This window comes from Saprolegnia parasitica (assembly GCF_000151545.1).
Source record: "Saprolegnia parasitica CBS 223.65 unplaced genomic scaffold supercont2.60, whole genome shotgun sequence".
Classification (NCBI taxonomy): domain Eukaryota; phylum Oomycota; class Saprolegniomycetes; order Saprolegniales; family Saprolegniaceae; genus Saprolegnia; species Saprolegnia parasitica.
Genome location: NW_012156454.1, coordinates 67,980 through 82,727, shown reverse-complemented (window position 1 = coordinate 82,727; position 14,748 = coordinate 67,980). Strand labels below are relative to the sequence as shown.

General features: G+C 58.8%; 8 protein-coding genes across 8 annotated transcripts; 2 read left to right on the top strand and 6 right to left on the bottom strand.

Moving 5' to 3' along the window:
• Positions 1-144: 144 nt before the first annotated feature.
• Positions 145-1,948, bottom strand: SPRG_10038 (hypothetical protein; the record flags this gene model as incomplete). The annotated part of the gene is made up of 8 exons (XM_012349973.1): positions 145-417; positions 443-612; positions 666-1,002; positions 1,067-1,219; positions 1,272-1,452; positions 1,495-1,531; positions 1,756-1,814; positions 1,872-1,948. 8 exons carry the CDS (start codon positions 1,946-1,948, stop codon positions 145-147), a joined length of 1,287 nt encoding a protein of 428 aa, XP_012205363.1.
• Positions 1,949-2,301: 353 nt separating this feature from the next.
• On the bottom strand, positions 2,302-3,405 carry SPRG_10037 (hypothetical protein). The gene has a single exon (XM_012349972.1). It carries the CDS (start codon positions 3,349-3,351, stop codon positions 2,383-2,385), a length of 969 nt encoding a protein of 322 aa, XP_012205362.1. The 5' UTR covers positions 3,352-3,405; the 3' UTR covers positions 2,302-2,382.
• Positions 3,406-3,982: 577 nt separating this feature from the next.
• Positions 3,983-7,617, bottom strand: SPRG_10036 (hypothetical protein). Its single transcript, XM_012349971.1, has 17 exons — positions 7,552-7,617; positions 7,280-7,503; positions 7,153-7,233; positions 6,835-7,109; positions 6,703-6,791; positions 6,604-6,649; positions 6,504-6,558; positions 6,197-6,461; positions 6,069-6,155; positions 5,829-6,023; positions 5,456-5,785; positions 4,981-5,413; positions 4,729-4,937; positions 4,568-4,680; positions 4,276-4,519; positions 4,151-4,232; positions 3,983-4,099 (listed from the first exon to the last, which is right to left on the bottom strand). The coding sequence occupies exons 1-17, from the start codon at positions 7,594-7,596 to the stop codon at positions 4,005-4,007; spliced, it is 2,868 nt and encodes a 955-aa protein (XP_012205361.1). The 5' UTR covers positions 7,597-7,617; the 3' UTR covers positions 3,983-4,004.
• A 311-nt stretch (positions 7,618-7,928) lies between these two features.
• Positions 7,929-8,448, bottom strand: SPRG_10035 (hypothetical protein). Its single transcript, XM_012349970.1, has one exon. It carries the CDS (start codon positions 8,414-8,416, stop codon positions 7,955-7,957), a length of 462 nt encoding a protein of 153 aa, XP_012205360.1. The 5' UTR covers positions 8,417-8,448; the 3' UTR covers positions 7,929-7,954.
• Positions 8,449-8,811: 363 nt separating this feature from the next.
• SPRG_10034 (hypothetical protein) lies at positions 8,812-10,418 on the top strand (the record flags this gene model as incomplete). The annotated part of the gene is made up of 2 exons (XM_012349969.1): positions 8,812-10,232; positions 10,282-10,418. The coding sequence occupies exons 1-2, from the start codon at positions 8,876-8,878 to the stop codon at positions 10,416-10,418; spliced, it is 1,494 nt and encodes a 497-aa protein (XP_012205359.1). The 5' UTR covers positions 8,812-8,875.
• A 299-nt stretch (positions 10,419-10,717) lies between these two features.
• Positions 10,718-11,786, top strand: SPRG_10033 (hypothetical protein). Its single transcript, XM_012349968.1, has 3 exons — positions 10,718-10,993; positions 11,043-11,636; positions 11,685-11,786. The coding sequence occupies exons 1-3, from the start codon at positions 10,833-10,835 to the stop codon at positions 11,746-11,748; spliced, it is 819 nt and encodes a 272-aa protein (XP_012205358.1). The 5' UTR covers positions 10,718-10,832; the 3' UTR covers positions 11,749-11,786.
• Positions 11,787-11,887: 101 nt separating this feature from the next.
• SPRG_10032 (hypothetical protein) lies at positions 11,888-13,397 on the bottom strand. Its single transcript, XM_012349967.1, has one exon. It carries the CDS (start codon positions 13,375-13,377, stop codon positions 12,046-12,048), a length of 1,332 nt encoding a protein of 443 aa, XP_012205357.1. The 5' UTR covers positions 13,378-13,397; the 3' UTR covers positions 11,888-12,045.
• A 1,143-nt stretch (positions 13,398-14,540) lies between these two features.
• SPRG_10031 (hypothetical protein) lies at positions 14,541-14,732 on the bottom strand (the record flags this gene model as incomplete). The annotated part of the gene is made up of 2 exons (XM_012349966.1): positions 14,541-14,675; positions 14,700-14,732. 2 exons carry the CDS (start codon positions 14,730-14,732, stop codon positions 14,541-14,543), a joined length of 168 nt encoding a protein of 55 aa, XP_012205356.1.
• Positions 14,733-14,748: the final 16 nt, after the last annotated feature.

Genomic DNA, 14,748 nt, shown 5'->3' with positions numbered 1-14,748 from the left:
CTTTTAACGTTAGTTCTTACAGATTACGATAGATTCCTTGTCGCTATGAGGAGATTGTGCTATTAGCCTCGTTGTGAACAACTATAATGACTGTAGTATGGATAGCGTGCGATGAATAAGCGAAATCGCAACCTACGCAATCCACTATTCGAGCGTGAACGCCATCGACTCGACGCCCAGCATCATTAAGAGCGCGCTTTTCACGAGGCCGCGGGTCGGGTACAGCAGCAGATCGATGCGGTTGAAGCACGTGTGCACCTTGGGGAGACACCTGCGACTGTAGGGTGTCGCCTGCAGCGTGAAGAGGCAGAGCTTGCCGTCCTGGCTCGTAAGCCCCTTGAACCTTTGCAGCGGAACGCGCGACGAGCCGGTCGTAAAGTGCAGCAGCTTGGCGCGGTCGGCAGCACTCATGTCAAACTCGAGAACGTCCCCAGAACCACACGAGGGTTGTAGTGCACTGCAGCGAGCGCGACACGATCGTGTGGGTGCGCCAGTCGTCGAGGTCAATGTCGAACGTGCCGCAGAGCAACAGCTCCAGCTCCTTGTGGTCCAAGACCGACACAATCTCACGGAACAGCTCCGCGTAAAAGCCGCGGACAAGGCGTCCGATTTCTTCGACCATTGCCCACAGAGCAGGTGGCCCACCATCGCGTCGACGTACATACTTTTGTTGCTCGCGTTGACCTTGATGTGGCGTCCGTTGGGGACGAGATCGATGACAGTAGTGCGGTCGGTCGCCGTCACGCTAAAGGCAAGTGCAAGCGCGTCGACAACCTCCGACGACGCAATGTACCAGAGACTCGTGTACGTCGTCTCGTCTACGTAGCGGACGTCGAGGATCATGGCGGGTGTGCCGAGCAGCGCCTTGAAGAGCGGTACGCAGAGGCGCATCGGCAGAACATGTCCGTCGATAATGGCTTTCCCAAGGAGCCGCTCCACAGCTTCCAGCTTGTCCAAGTCGTCCGATGACGTGGCGCATGGGTGCGGCATGTACGCATTGTCCTTGGTCGCCACAAAGAAGGTCGACGACAGAATGACTTGTGTGAGAGGACAGTGCGCTGGATACCGCCGGCGTCGACCGCATCTTCGCCCGCCATCGTGACCCGCGTGCGCTGGCAGAGCTCGTCAACTGGCACTGCACCAAGAAGGCGAGTGACGGCTCAAGGAGCTGGTCGCGCGCGACGACAAAGCCACTTCGCTCGGCGTCCGACGCATCAATCTGCTCCAGCATCCACGCGTATTTCAGCGAGAAGGGCAGCGCCACGAGCGACGGCCCACGAGTCGGGAATCAGGTCACTCACCATTGGCGTCGATCCCGACGTCAGTTCCAGCGGCGCGTAGGTGACGAACGTCGTGGCTGCCAGCGACGACGACGCGAACGCAGGGTGTCGGACCCAGACGCTCGTCGGCGCCTCCGTGGTTGGGACGCTGCGCGACCGCAGCGTGCGCGTCCTACACCTCACCGATTTATCGACCCAGTACATCGAGTAATACCGCGCGGCGTGCTGGAGTGCGTTGAGCTGCGCGATGTCTCACGTACTTCCTGTGCGCTCGGCGACGTCGATGGACGAGGCGAGCACAACGCCTACGCGCCGTCTCTGGGCGCACTGTTTGCGTGCGTCTAACATTGTACCTCGCAGAGCGTGCAAACCTCCTCCTCATCGGCGTCGTGGAAGCTGCAGCACCCCTTGGATGATGTCTCGACGCCACTAGGGAGGAATACACATAAAGCCTTTGCTGGAGGCAAACGCGTACGAACCGCGCACTGGTCTTCCATGTCGCCGCGCCGCATGCCGTTGAGGTTCCCGAGGTGGCTACGTGATCGCACATAACTCGTTGCGGAGGAGCTCGGCCTCCGCTCGGCTCTGCACGGCGGCTGCTGCGAACTGTTTTTGGCGGCGCGCCAGATCGCAACGCACATGAGAAACAGCCAGAAGACAACCACCATGATCCACACTGCGTCCACCCTGCCACTCGAAAGCAACGTCAACAATAATGAGCAAACGGTCTCCTCGAACCAGGATATGTGACACGCAAAAAGTTAGCAGAGTGACGGGAAGACAGCTCAGCGTACACGTTGGTAGCAGTGCTTTGGTAGATGCGTCCAGACACTGTTCGAGTGGACAATATTGTCGTGTACTTGGACCGTTCCGTAGTACGATGGCACTAAATATGTCGAGTGACGAGTGCAAAGCAGAATCTAACGCATCGACCACGACCGCAAGCAAGAGAGGTTGAACGACTTGGTGAGCTCCAGCTACAACCAAGGCGGGGACAACTTCCACTTTAGGAAATCGTTGGTTTGCGATAGTAATAAATGTATATTGTACTAGACTATTTCTCCCACTACGACTAAGCTACTAAGAATACGTTCGACGACGCTCACGAGATCTCGGACCACGACGGGCGGCTCTGCGATTCGTCGTGGAGAGGCGGCTTGACGAGGTCCAGCACGACCCTTCGGTTGAGCCAGACGAGCTCCAGCGTCACGAGGAGCGCGAAGAGCGCGACGTACCCGACGCCCTCGACGTAGTCCCGACGCAGCACCGCCATCTTGGCGCCGTAGCACTCGCCTTGGAACGGGTGCGGCGTCTCCTCGTACAATTTCCGGCTCCACACGCCAGGCACGCTGTACACGGCGCAGTAGACCGCGCGAACGTCACCGACCTCCAGCGGACACTGAGCACGCAGCCAGTCGCGCACGACAGGCAGCTTGGCGGTCGCCGTGTCCAGCGCGCTGCAACGTCCGCAGAGCGCCGGCAGCAGCGGCAGCTTTTCGCTCGCGAATCCGGTCGCGCAAACGGCCTCGAGTGTCGGGGCGTTCGGGAAGAGACTCAGGACGTCGGCGGTGCTAAGGTTGGCAAAGAACGGCGTCCGCGGCTGGAGAAGCGCAACGGCCGTGGGTAGCGGGAAGGCGTCGCAGATTTTGTGGCCTTGGGCGTCGCAGTAGACGCGGTCAAAGCGCGCTTGGCGAGGCATGTCGACATGGCCAAACGTGCTGTTGAGCGGCAGCTCGTGGGACGGCGCGGCCTCGACTGCGCTGGCGTAGCGAACCGTGCGCGACGCGTCCAGCGAGCCCGAGATGCCAAAGAGCACGAGCATGGCCCAGAGCCCGCAGCTCGCAAAGAGCGGCATCGACGTGACCATCGGGTGCTTGGTGAAGAGGAGCGACGTGAAGCTCACGAGCGCGAGCAGCAGCAGCAGTGGCGCGACGAGCAGCACGAGCAGCACGTCGTTGACGAAGACGGCCTCCCAGCCCTGCTGGAAGAAGATGATGAGGTACACGAGCAGGAGGCAGGCCGTGAGGAGCAGGACGATGTACAGCGTCGAGATGAGCTTGGTCGCCGCCATGCTGCTTCTTCACTGCCACTGCCCAACTGCCGGATGGGACACGCGGAAGCCACCACAGCATGTGGGCGCACTCCCTGTTTGCAATCGCTTGGCCGGCGTAAAAAGAGCACTATTACATTCAAAGCTGTATATAGAAGGACAGGTATGTAATCAAATCAATTGTTTAAAGGGAGTTGCACATGAGGATGCGCAAGTACTATGTACGGTGTCCACCTAGATTGAGGGACAAAATTCCATCGCAATCGAGTCGACGTACACCGCACGCATCACACTGCGTCCTCCAAGGAGGAGGTCCTTAGTCCCGACTAGTAGCGCAAAGATTCCTCCTCTCGCCAGATTCTGGTTTTGGACACAATCTGGTATTTCTGGTTTGGCGGTTGGTGCATGGATGTGCCACGCACTACACACGCAGGATGTGCCCGAGGTCACATCGACGTCGCTGTTTATACTACTGTCCGCGAGAAGGCAGCAAGGGTTGTGGTCTTGATTCGTCTCGCTTTGGTTCAAGTCTTCTCGCAAGAGAATCTCTTCCTCCGAGGACTTTGAAGTGAATGCCTCCCACAGTGGACGGGCCCGTGGATACGAATACTACGTGCAGTAGATTTTCCAACGCCCTCCCTCCACGACGCCGGAGTTATCAAGATTAGTAAGCCCTACCCCTCGCTCGCGCGCAGCAACGTGGCGTCGTCGCCGAGGCTAAAGTGCTCTTTGGCTGCCATCTCGAGCAGCGGGTCCACGTCGTAGAGACCTACACGCTTCAAAATAGAGCGATTCTTCTTGTCAAAGTACATTGCAATACCGGCTTCGACGTGGCGGACTTCCGCGGTAAAGTCCATGTAGTCGTGCGTCGCGAGGAGCCGCGGCGCCGCGAGCCGCAGGTGCTACGCAGCGTGCATTTGAGATCGCGTCAGAGAGGCGTCGTACGGCCAAAACGAGGGCGAAGACAACGGCTGTCGACCGCTGCAGCACGATGACGTCGAGGAGTCGGTACGTCGTTTCGGTCGGGAGCGTTTGGCAAAAGAGCGGGAGGAACCACTGGGCCGCGAGCAGCGGCATCGGCGTCTTCAACGACCGGCAGTGGGCGCTGAGCCGCGGGAGGCGCGACCGCAGGAGCCGCTCCAGCACCGCGCCGTCCGTGTGGAGGCCGTCCAGCCCGGCATTGTAATACCTACCATTTCGATGGATGAAATTGCCGCGCGGATCTGCTGTTTTGTACGTGGGAAACTTCTCAAGGCACAGCGACGCAAACACCCAAAACGCCCGCTCGTCGTCGTCGTCCTGCTCGTTCGCGTACAGCGTCAAGAGCCGCGCGCCAAGGTAGTTCATACTCTACTCCATCAAATTATCAAGTTGATACAAACGAGCAGTTGAACGTACCTGGCAGTAACCCAAGGACGGCGCATGTGCGACGAAGGCGAGGAGGAGTCGCTCGAGCCGGGGTCGCACGGATTGCATCATCGGCTGATCCGCAAACGTGCGCTGGACGTCCGAGGCAATGAGGTAATAGTCTCGGATCGTCGCCTTGTCCATCGCGACAAGCTGCGTGTAGTAACCCGCGCCGGCCGCCGCTTGCATGGTCGCCGCGCCTACCAGTCGAGTCGGTTGATGCGTGGAGGATTGTAAACGTACGGCCGCCGATAAAGTAGACATGTCGGCGCAGATCCCGGGGCACACCAGCCCACGCCAACGCCTCGAGCGCTGCGTGGTCATCGACGACCGAGATGTCGTGCCACGCCATGTGCCCATCTGCATCGGCGGTGGTCGGACACGCGCGCGCCCACGCGGTTTGCCGGTAGATCTCGGTGCAGTTGGCCAGCGCCGATGCATACCGGTAGGCCCGCATGTGGGAGGACGGTACCACAAAGCCGTAGTGGTCCGTCGCGTCCCCGGCGTCGTCCGTGGTGTCAAAGAGAAGCGCCACGGCGCCTTCGTTGGCGTCGGCGTTGTCGAGGCGCAGCCATACACTGCGTGGCATCTCTCGCTGCACCGTCGTCGTCGCTCGACCCACAAGGTACGGCCCATCGTCGGCGACGCCGTAGACAGCAACACGCAGCTCCGTTGGCTACACGCGATGATGCCAAGGCCTCGCAAGCAACACGTGTACCTCGGAGACGACGACAGGCAGCGACAGCGACCACTGCGGGTGGCGGTAGGCGTCGACGTCATGGCCGAACGCGGGCTGGAGTCGTCCAAGGTCGCTGCGCACACAATGGCCAGGCGAGACGCACAGCGTCATGTAAAACCGGTGGCTGGCGTGGGTGCGCGGCAAGCGCCGGGCCTCGGCACCGACAAGACGGACGACCGCCGACGACGTCGACGTCGCAGGCAGTGTCCGCGCCGTCGTTTTCACAAATGCAGAGGATCCATTCTCGTTCCAGACTCGCAGTCGAAAGCTGTACTCGGTGTTCGGCTGCAGCTCTGGCACCACACAGCTCTACATCGTGTCACTTGTGCGACCTCGAGACGCTTCAAGATACCGTGGCCGTCGCATCCAGGCGCACGGGGTAGGGCTCCCACCCCCCAATGTACGCGCGGCCATACTCGAGCTCGAGCGTCGCCACCTCGGTGCACCTACCGCAGTTCGCTTGTGCTCGGTATGGACGAAGTGGGTACCGAAACTCCAAGGGCACTGCGTCCACAGACCACGCGAGGCGCACCAGCGTCGCCTGCGCCTACTTCCCGACATCAGAATCCTCGAGTATTCCAACAGCACCAACGTCGGCGGCGTGAAACCCGCGGGGTGGCAATGGCTCGGCGCTCACGAGCTCGAGAAACTCCTTGAGCTCGTCGTTGCCCGCAGGCACCTACAAGCGCTGACCGTCGAGGGTACGAGGTCGCTTTCTACCATGTCGCTGGGCAAAAGTCGTTTGGCGTTGCGCTGCGTGAGCGGGATCGGCGTCTGGAACACGAGCCACTGCGCGAGGTCGAGGTGTCCGTGCAGCGCAGTGTAGTGGAGGCAGTTGCACTGGTGAATGTCGACGGCACTGACGCTGCCGCCGTGTTTGAGGAGGAAAATGACCACCTCCAGGTGGCCTTGCGCGCATGCGTAGTGCAGCGCTGTCTTGCCGTCCACGCTCGTGCTGTGCAAGGGCGCGCCGTGGCGGAGAAGCCTACGACATCCCATCGATCACGAATCCCCAACACGACTGTACCATGGAAACAGATGCACGTGGCCGTTGCCTGCGGCCAAGTGCACGCACGAGACGCCTACGCCACTCTCAGATGATGCGTCGTCGTCGAGAACCGGTGGACCTCGGTCGTCACCGACGTTGAGCGCCTCCGGGTGCGTCGCGTAGAGCTAGCACGACAGTTTGGCATCGATCGCAAGCCAATATTGCAAAGACGTTGTACGCGATCGCAGATACTGAGGACGCCACCTGACATGGCGTCGTGGAGGGGCAAGCGGCCTTGGGCGTTCCGGGTGCATGCGAGGTCAGCGCCTACGACGATTAAAATCATCCGTCGCCGAGAACGTGCATGCACCGTGGGGCTGCTCGAGGAGCCAACTAACGACAGCATCGTTCTTGTAGCGTGCGGCGACATGCAGAAGCGACCGTGCGTCGCTCGGGTGACGCGACAGCACGTCGACGGCCGGCCAGAGCTCGAGGAGAACGAGAAAATGGCCTTGCTGCACGGCTTCAAACGCACGGAGTGTGACTGCATTGCTTGTGCTGTGGGACATATCGACCTCGCTCGTGGCAGCACGGAGCTTTGGCGCGGCGAAGCGAAGCTTTACGGGCCGGCCCACCGCTTGAACGCTACGCTCCGACTATGTCATGGTCTATCCTTGGTGGCATGTACCGTTCGAGAGTGTCCACATAGGCGAGGTTCGACATGTCTGCGTCGTTGACGTGCGTCAGAAGCAGTCCCGGCACCAGTCGCCTACGTGTATGGATCGCCGTGTCGTCGCCGTGGCACAGGATCGTACTTGGCCGCCTCCGTCGTCGACGCATTGTAGAGCGCTGCTGCGCCTGCCGTACCATCGGGCAGCGTCGGTAGGTCCTGAATGCGCGCCGAGTAGGCCACGTCGGTCGAAAGCCCAAAGCCAAGGCCAAGGAAGCCCGGGCCAAAGTGCACCGTAATGGGCTCCAGGCGGCCAGCGCTCCACATTCGCTGCACCTGGAGGGCGGCGTCCGTGCGCGAGCGAAGGTCCTGCTAGCATCGAATTATAAGAAGGCGTGGCAGTCGGGACAAGCGGACCTGGAGGTAGCTCGGCGCGGGCATGGCCACGCCGCCGCTTGACATCCCGACGATCGGATCTTCCCGAATCTTTGATACAATGCAAGCAACACTAAAAACAAATCGGCACACTAAATAATGCATCTGCTGGAAATACTGTTATCTGGCCGGTGGCGATCCAACGACCAGCAACTGCGGCCGACCAGACGCGGGGTCGTCTCGCAGAACCAAGAACCATCGCCGAAACCAGCCTGTAGGGTCAGCTACCGTAGGCAATATTTCGCCGCCGACGTATCTCTGCTTGGCTTCGATCGCCTGGGCACAGTGGGACCGTCCGTCGTTCGATCGACCCAAGTTGCCGGAAGATCGCCGATGCAATTGAAGAGCGACGTGGGCATAAAATTATTAAGAAATAGAAAAAGGACTAGGCGGCGAACGTGGCCATCGCACGCGACTCGTGGTGCTTTGCTGCGACAGCGTCCAAGATGGCCTGGAAGCGCTCCCGTCGGTCGGAAATGAGCTGGCCGTTGTGGCGCGAGAGCGCGCTCCAGAGCGTCACGTCGGGCATGTCGGGCAGCTCGGCGCCGTCCTCGGCTAGGGTCGTGTGCAGCAGCTTGAAGTCGTTGTAGCGCTTCTTGAGAAAGAGCTCATTGGGGCCGAGGATCACGTAGTGCACGGCGCCATTCTCAAACACCGTCTCTTCTTCGATCACGTACACGGGCGGCGGGACAACGATCGGCTCGAGGACGACGGACGCGCTCTTGGAGCCGGACGAGGTCGGTGGCGAGTACTTGAGGCTCTTGGACGCCGGCGCGCTCGCCGTGCATTCGTCCATAAAGGTCGGCGCAGACACTTCGACGATGTCGGCAGATTGCGTGCAGCCCATCGGAACTCAAAGTGGTGCTGGCCGGAAAAGTCGGAAATGAGCTACTTCCGGCTTGTTTTTGGCGCCAGAGAGCGCGATACACTGTATCGCGTACAGAAGCACGTTCGACCATGCACTGGCTCGCAAGCTCCCAGAGGCGATTCGTGGACGAGCACCTTTACAGTGACATGGACCAAACATTCATGACTCGCCGAGACGATGATCTCGCCGCCGGCGCCAGATGCGAGAAAAGGTGGGGTCCCTCCTCTAGCCGCCAAAATTTCGTACGCTTCTGTACGTACGCTTGTATTCAATGTATGTAAGAAAAGAATGTACGTGCCTTCGTACGATGTACGCTTTGACCACCATGCGATGCGCTTCAACGACGGCGGCGCCACGATCTCAATGGAGAGCGAGCGATGAGTGGTGCAATGTAGCAGCCTGTCGCGGCGAAGCGCGTGTCATTTCTCGAATCCATCGATGGGCTGCCAGCAGTCGACGCCCGTGCGCGACCCGCAGCCGGTCGCTGCCGTCGATCTTACCAACAAATCGCTCTCGACGATCGGAGACGCGCTTCAAGAAGACACAGCAGAGAAGTGGGCGGTCACGGTCCAGCGCGTCAAGAGCAATGCCATCCCAGAAGAGGCCAAGACGCCTCTTGCGGCTCAGGGCATGTCACCACGCCGTGTCTCGGTCGCCGCCGACGTTGTTTCGGACCACGCGCCGGTCGCTGCGGTTGTCGACGACGCCATCGCTGAGAACGACGCGGCGCTGGCCACGATCGCGGACGCCTTGGCCGACGACGTGGCAGACAAGTGGGAAGCGCTGGTGCACGAGGTCGAGATCTCGCGCAGCGCACCTGTCTCTGCCACCGAGAAATCGCCCGCAGAAAGCGATACGACCAACTTGGCAGCTGTCGCTGACGAGAACGCCGCTGTGCCTCCGGCCATGGATGAAGCTGCCGACGAAGATTCGCCCATGGAGACGACGATTGTCCAAGCCGAGGGCATCGATCCACCGGCCATCGTCATCGACGAAGTCGAGATGGAAGTCATCATGATTGCGCCGTTGCACGACGGCGACACCATGGACACTGTTGTCGAAGAACTGTCCGAGGTCGACGTCGACGTGGTCGATGCTACCGACGAAGCGACGGACAACGAGACGGTTGATGTTGTTGAAGAGTCGACAGTGGTTGACGAAGAGGAAGTGGATGCTGCCGTGCCCATGCCGCGCAGCACGGTGGGTCAGGAGTATGTGCTGGACGATCTCATTGGGAGCACGGTGCCCGTGCACACGCGCGTCGTGGCCGCTGGCATCGTCGACGAGATCATCGAAAGCGCCGTCGCGCGCGTCAACGCCAAGGAAACCGTTGAGGTCGACATTGACGCCGAGATGGACGCCGAGCAAAAGCTCCTTCAGGTCCAGCACGACCTTGCTGAGATCGCTGCGGAGCTCGAGCAGATCAAGGAAGCAAGCGAGAAGATCGACAGCACGAACGAGTCGGACTATATTGGTAACGAGATCGCGCCACAAGACGAGCCGGTACCACAGTCATCGGACGCCACGACGGCCGACATTGACAACCCAATGGTCCCCAAGGCACCGTCTAGCAAGGCACCGTCAAGCAAGGCGCCGTCAAGCAAGAGCAAGCACTACAAGTCGCTCGGGTCGAGCGTCGAGAGTGGTATCGTCATGTACAACGTCCAAGTCCCAAGCGGCCGCGTCATCCACAAGCGCTACAATGACTTCAAGGTCCTTTACAGCGACATGGCGCACGTCATGCTCGTCAACGACGTCCACGGTGGCGGCGGTCTTCCGCCCATGCCTCGCGCAGGTGCCAAATTCCTCGTCTCGATTCTGTCGGCGTACTAACGCGTGCGTAGGTATGATGTCGCGCTTCACGCGCCAAAACAAGGCGATGGTCCAGGAGCGCGAGCAGGTGTTCGAGTCGATTTTGAATGCGATTGCAGAGCACCCGATCGCGAGCCACAGCCCCGAGTTCCAGCACTTTCTGCGTTAAACGACGCGTGTACTTTTACATATAATGATGACTATAATCCCACGCGACCAAGAAACAAAACTCGTGCTTTCTTTCCGGTACAATGCCGACATAATCTTGAAAAGGAGAGCGGCTATGGACTTGGGTTTGGTTCAGAAAATTCGCGTTCTGACGTGGCAGCTGGATGTGCCTTTGTAACTGTCAATCAATTTTGGTGGGGAAGCAGATGCATTCAGAAAGGCCAGATTGTATCAGTTGTGAGGAGTGACATGCGTCCCAGCTGGGCGTTGCCACGACTGGGAGGCAGAGAGCAGAAGACAGGCAGCACACCTGGGCAGCACCGGTCTCCGATTGGAGAACACGACGAGCTTCGCAAGTCTGCTACAATTTCACTCCAGTCGTCCTTGGTTCTGCATTTCATACACTTGCTTTGGGATGGGCTGCTTCCAATCGACGTCCGCGCACGAGCCTGGGCCAGGACGGCGCCGACAGCAGCCACCAGTGCCCACGCCGCCATCCACTAACACCAACGGCAACTACCCGGACGACAGCAGCTTGTCGTTTTTGAGTGAGAACCCGCCGCCATCGCTCTTGCCGTGCGTATTGAGCTCCGATGTTGCTCAATGTTAAGGTCAATGAGTGTAGGCAGAGCAGCACGCACTCGTCGTTTCCGATGCTCCGGTCGTCGGCGACAAACAGCTACTCGAACAACAAGTCGTACTCGACGAACGCGTACTCCAACAACGGCACAGTGGGCGGCGAGACGTTCCTCGACGTGCCAGAGGACCCGCAGTCCGTGCGCAATATCTGGGACGACGCGACGCAGGCTGAAAACGGCGCTCGGAATATCTGGGTGCAATCCAATAACCCCAAGAGCATGAAGAACATTTGGGGCCTCCTGAGCAACGGCACGGACGCCAGCCACGTCCGAAGCAATGGAACCGGCCTCGAGTCCAACATTTGGTCAGGTCAAACCAAGGTCGACTCCCAGGGCCGCCGCACAAACATTTGGGGCACGTTCATGTCGACTGCGTCTTCGAACGGGCCCAAGTCGGGCAGCCGCTGGAGCTTCATGTCGTCCGGCGACGAAAACGTTTGGAGCCAAGGCACGGACCAGACTGTGGGTTCGAACCCGCGACCACCACCACCACAGTCGGCCGTGCGGTCGACGCGTGACCTCAACTTGATTGCGATCGACGAGGAGCATGAGCAAGAGGTGTTTCGAGCCATGCCTGCAAGGTAAAGTCTCGATGTTTGCTGTGCATTTGCGAAGCGTCCGCTGCGTAGCGACGCACCGGCGACGCGACCGGGTCAAGGCAGCGATACCTTTCTCAACTCGGTCGTCGTGTAAGCAATCGCATACTACACCTTTAATAATATACTAGCCCTTTTATTGACAACCGCGCTCTGATTTGCATTTGTTGTCGACTCATGGCGTGCAGTAGAAAGTCTGCATTGAAGATGAAATCACCCCAAAGACTACAAGTATGCACACTATGAAGTACGTTTAAATCTTGTATACTGTTGTCGATGATAAATTCTCTTCGCCCACATATGACCACGGGTGGCGCAAGCATCCCGCAGGTGGTCACACGAGGCACGACAAGATTCTAAGCCGTACGATCAGCAAAATGGAATGAACAGGGTTTTAGTTGGAGAGCTTGCGCGCGAGCAGGTACATAAAGGGCAGCGAGATGGCCATGAGCACCCAGTTGATGATGAGTTGGTTCATGTACGACACTTCGAGCACGTCAATGCGCCACGAGATGGCGCCACCCGCGCTCTGGAACGCCTTGTACAAACCCACGAAGCGCGCAAGCTCCATCGGGTCGTTGGACATGGCACCGATCATCCAGTAGACGTAGTTTTGGTAAATGGCGTCGACGAGACCGTAGAGCAGGTAGACAATCATGGGGAATGCGGCGCGGCCGCTCTCGAGGAAATCAATGTTCTGCTTCGGGTCGTCGCGCAAAAAGTCTTTTTGCACAAGGACACCGAGGGCCCAGACGACAAAGACGATGACCGTCGTGATGAAGAGACCGATCTGCGCGCGCTTGGCCCGAGTCATGCTCGGCTTGTCCATGACGTAGTTGCCAAAGGCGTAGGCGCCGAACATCTGCATGCCCCAGTAGAGCGCGTTGTTGAGGCCGCGCGTCCGGAGCGAAAACATGTGTCCGTTCACAGCGTTGAACTGGTAGCCGTAGAAAAAGTTGGACGCGAACGAGGCAGGAATGAGGCAGAGCATGCGCCAGTCAAAGATGGCGGCGTAGAGCCCGCGGATTTCAATCATCGCGGACGCGGCCTTGGGGTACTCGACCTGCGTGCCGTCCGAGCGAATCACCGTCGACGGCGCCTTTAGGGCGAGCGCGAGCGACGTGCCGATGGCCATGGCGCAGATAAAGCCAATGTACGTCGCGTTGTTGACGCTGGCGGCGGTCGAGTTGTAGTTGAAGCCAAAGGGAATAAAACCACCGAGGACACCACCGAGGTTGAAGACGACCCAGAAAATTGAAATGAACTTGCCCTTTTCGTTTTCGGTCGGGTACGCAAGCATCATGGTGCCCTGGGCCGTCCAGAGCAAGCCGGCGCCAATGCCGAGAATCGCGCCCGCGACAATCACAAACGTGCCGTTCTGCGTGTAGTTGTAGCTGAGAAGCGAGCCGGCGTAGAGGGCATACGTGCAGCCACCCACAAAGAGCGTGAGGCGCGGGCCCAAAAAGTTGTGCACTGAGCCGGCAAAGACCGAAAAGCCAGCGAAGCACGCGTAGAGAGCCACATTGGCGTTGGAGCTGACCTTGTCGTCGACCTGACCGCCGCCACCGAGACCGTTGAGCGCGTTGAACATACCGGGGCAGCCGAAGCAGATGAGGCCGAGGAGCAGGATCTGCGCAAACGAGTTGGCCTTGCCAGCGTACTTGAGGCCGCCTTCCATGGCGTAGTCGGCCGTCGGCGTCGCGACGACATCCGTCGTCTTGTCCATCGTGGTGTGTTGCGGACGAGGCAAAATAGAAAGTGAGCTCCACATTCCACCACGATTCGGCTCCTAGGTGAGCTCGTCGAATTGCAAACCCAACTTCAACCGGCTTGATACGCAGACTCGTCTAACATATCCCCAGGCCTTGTAATGCACGTAATTCAAAGCATCACCGTCTTGTCTCATAGCTGCTAGTACCATATGTCCGTGTCCCTTCTTGACGCGTGATATCGTCCGATCTTCTTGCCCTTGCACTTGTTTTCCATTTTCGATGCATTTAATTATTGGCGTTCCCGCCACAAACCGACGTGTCCCGCGACACCAACTTCAACTTCAAGTTGGTCATGGTCCCACCTTACGTGTACATGGAGCGATAGCAGCATTTGGTGCCTGGAGCAATACTTGTTGACAAATAAGTGCACTTCATACAGTCATTAAGAAAGAGAAGAAGGGAGCTCATACATGTACGGCGTGGGGTATAAACGTTTGTCATCGACTGCTCGCCGTGCAGTGCGCGGCCTTTGAAAGCACGTGCTTGAACTTGCATCTTGCGTGCGCGAAAGCCGTAGAAAACAACACAAATTGACTAACTGACGCGCACGACTCGTGGCGAAGGAGTGGCCACGACAGCGTAACATGCCTAGCTTACAGTCACGGACGCGAATTGCACTGGTGCTTTCTTCTGCGTCGTGCTTGAGCATCTCTCCTCCAAGTGTTCTGCAGCTCACGTGATAAAGTGGGTTGGACCTTCTGTCCTGTTGCAAAGCCACGAATAGCGTGCGGGCGCGCCGATCTATCGCGTTTTCATCTCGTGTTGCTGGATCACCCAAGCGGCACGAGCAAGGAAAAGCGTCACTGTACTGCAGGCACACGAAGAGAGGGAATTTGATGTCCACTGCCACCCAAGGACGACTCGCAGCTTAAAGATTGGCGCACACTAGCGAGAACGTGCGAGTCCGAGTGTCGCTGCGACGCAAGCAAGTGCAATCCAGCCCCCTTGCTGAAAGGTCAAGTCGTTCATTCATCCATCTTTCAGGCGCCTCTCAACGCCGCGACACCAATTACCCTCATCCTCGACAATCCAATCCAATCTAAATGACACGTCAAACGATTTGTTTGATTCAACACGACACAAGAGTTACTAGAATCGCACTCGGAACGCGTCCGACTTAGTTGGAGAGCTTGCGGACGACGAGGTACATGAACGGGAACGGGATGGCCATGAGCCCCCAGTTGACGATGAGCTGGGTCATGTACGACACTTCGAGCACGTCAATGCGCCACGCGATGGCGCCACCCGCGCTCTGGAACGCCTTGTACAAACCCACGAAGCGCGCGAGGTCCATCGGGTCGTTGGACATGGCGCCGATGACCCAG

Excerpts from the sequence above, each read along its gene's own strand:
- SPRG_10037 (XM_012349972.1), bottom strand. The coding sequence starts at position 3,351 with ATGGCGGCGACCAAGCTCATCTCGACGCTGTACATCGTCCTGCTCCTC.
- SPRG_10036 (XM_012349971.1), bottom strand. The coding sequence starts at position 7,596 with ATGTCAAGCGGCGGCGTGGCCATGCCCGCGCCGAGCTACCTCCAG. Across the intron at positions 7,504-7,551 it reads CCGCGCCGAGCTACCTCCAG|GACCTTCGCTCGCGCACGGA; the intron begins GTCCGCTTGTCC and ends CGATGCTAGCAG. Across the intron at positions 4,938-4,980 it reads TGTCTACTTTATCGGCGGCC|GCGCGGCGACCATGCAAGCG; the intron begins GTACGTTTACAA and ends CTCGACTGGTAG.
- SPRG_10035 (XM_012349970.1), bottom strand. The coding sequence starts at position 8,416 with ATGGGCTGCACGCAATCTGCCGACATCGTCGAAGTGTCTGCGCCGACC.
- SPRG_10033 (XM_012349968.1), top strand. The coding sequence starts at position 10,833 with ATGGGCTGCTTCCAATCGACGTCCGCGCACGAGCCTGGGCCAGGACGG. Across the intron at positions 10,994-11,042 it reads CCGCCGCCATCGCTCTTGCC|GCAGAGCAGCACGCACTCGT; the intron begins GTGCGTATTGAG and ends CAATGAGTGTAG. Across the intron at positions 11,637-11,684 it reads TTTCGAGCCATGCCTGCAAG|CGACGCACCGGCGACGCGAC; the intron begins GTAAAGTCTCGA and ends TCCGCTGCGTAG.
- SPRG_10032 (XM_012349967.1), bottom strand. The coding sequence starts at position 13,377 with ATGGACAAGACGACGGATGTCGTCGCGACGCCGACGGCCGACTACGCC.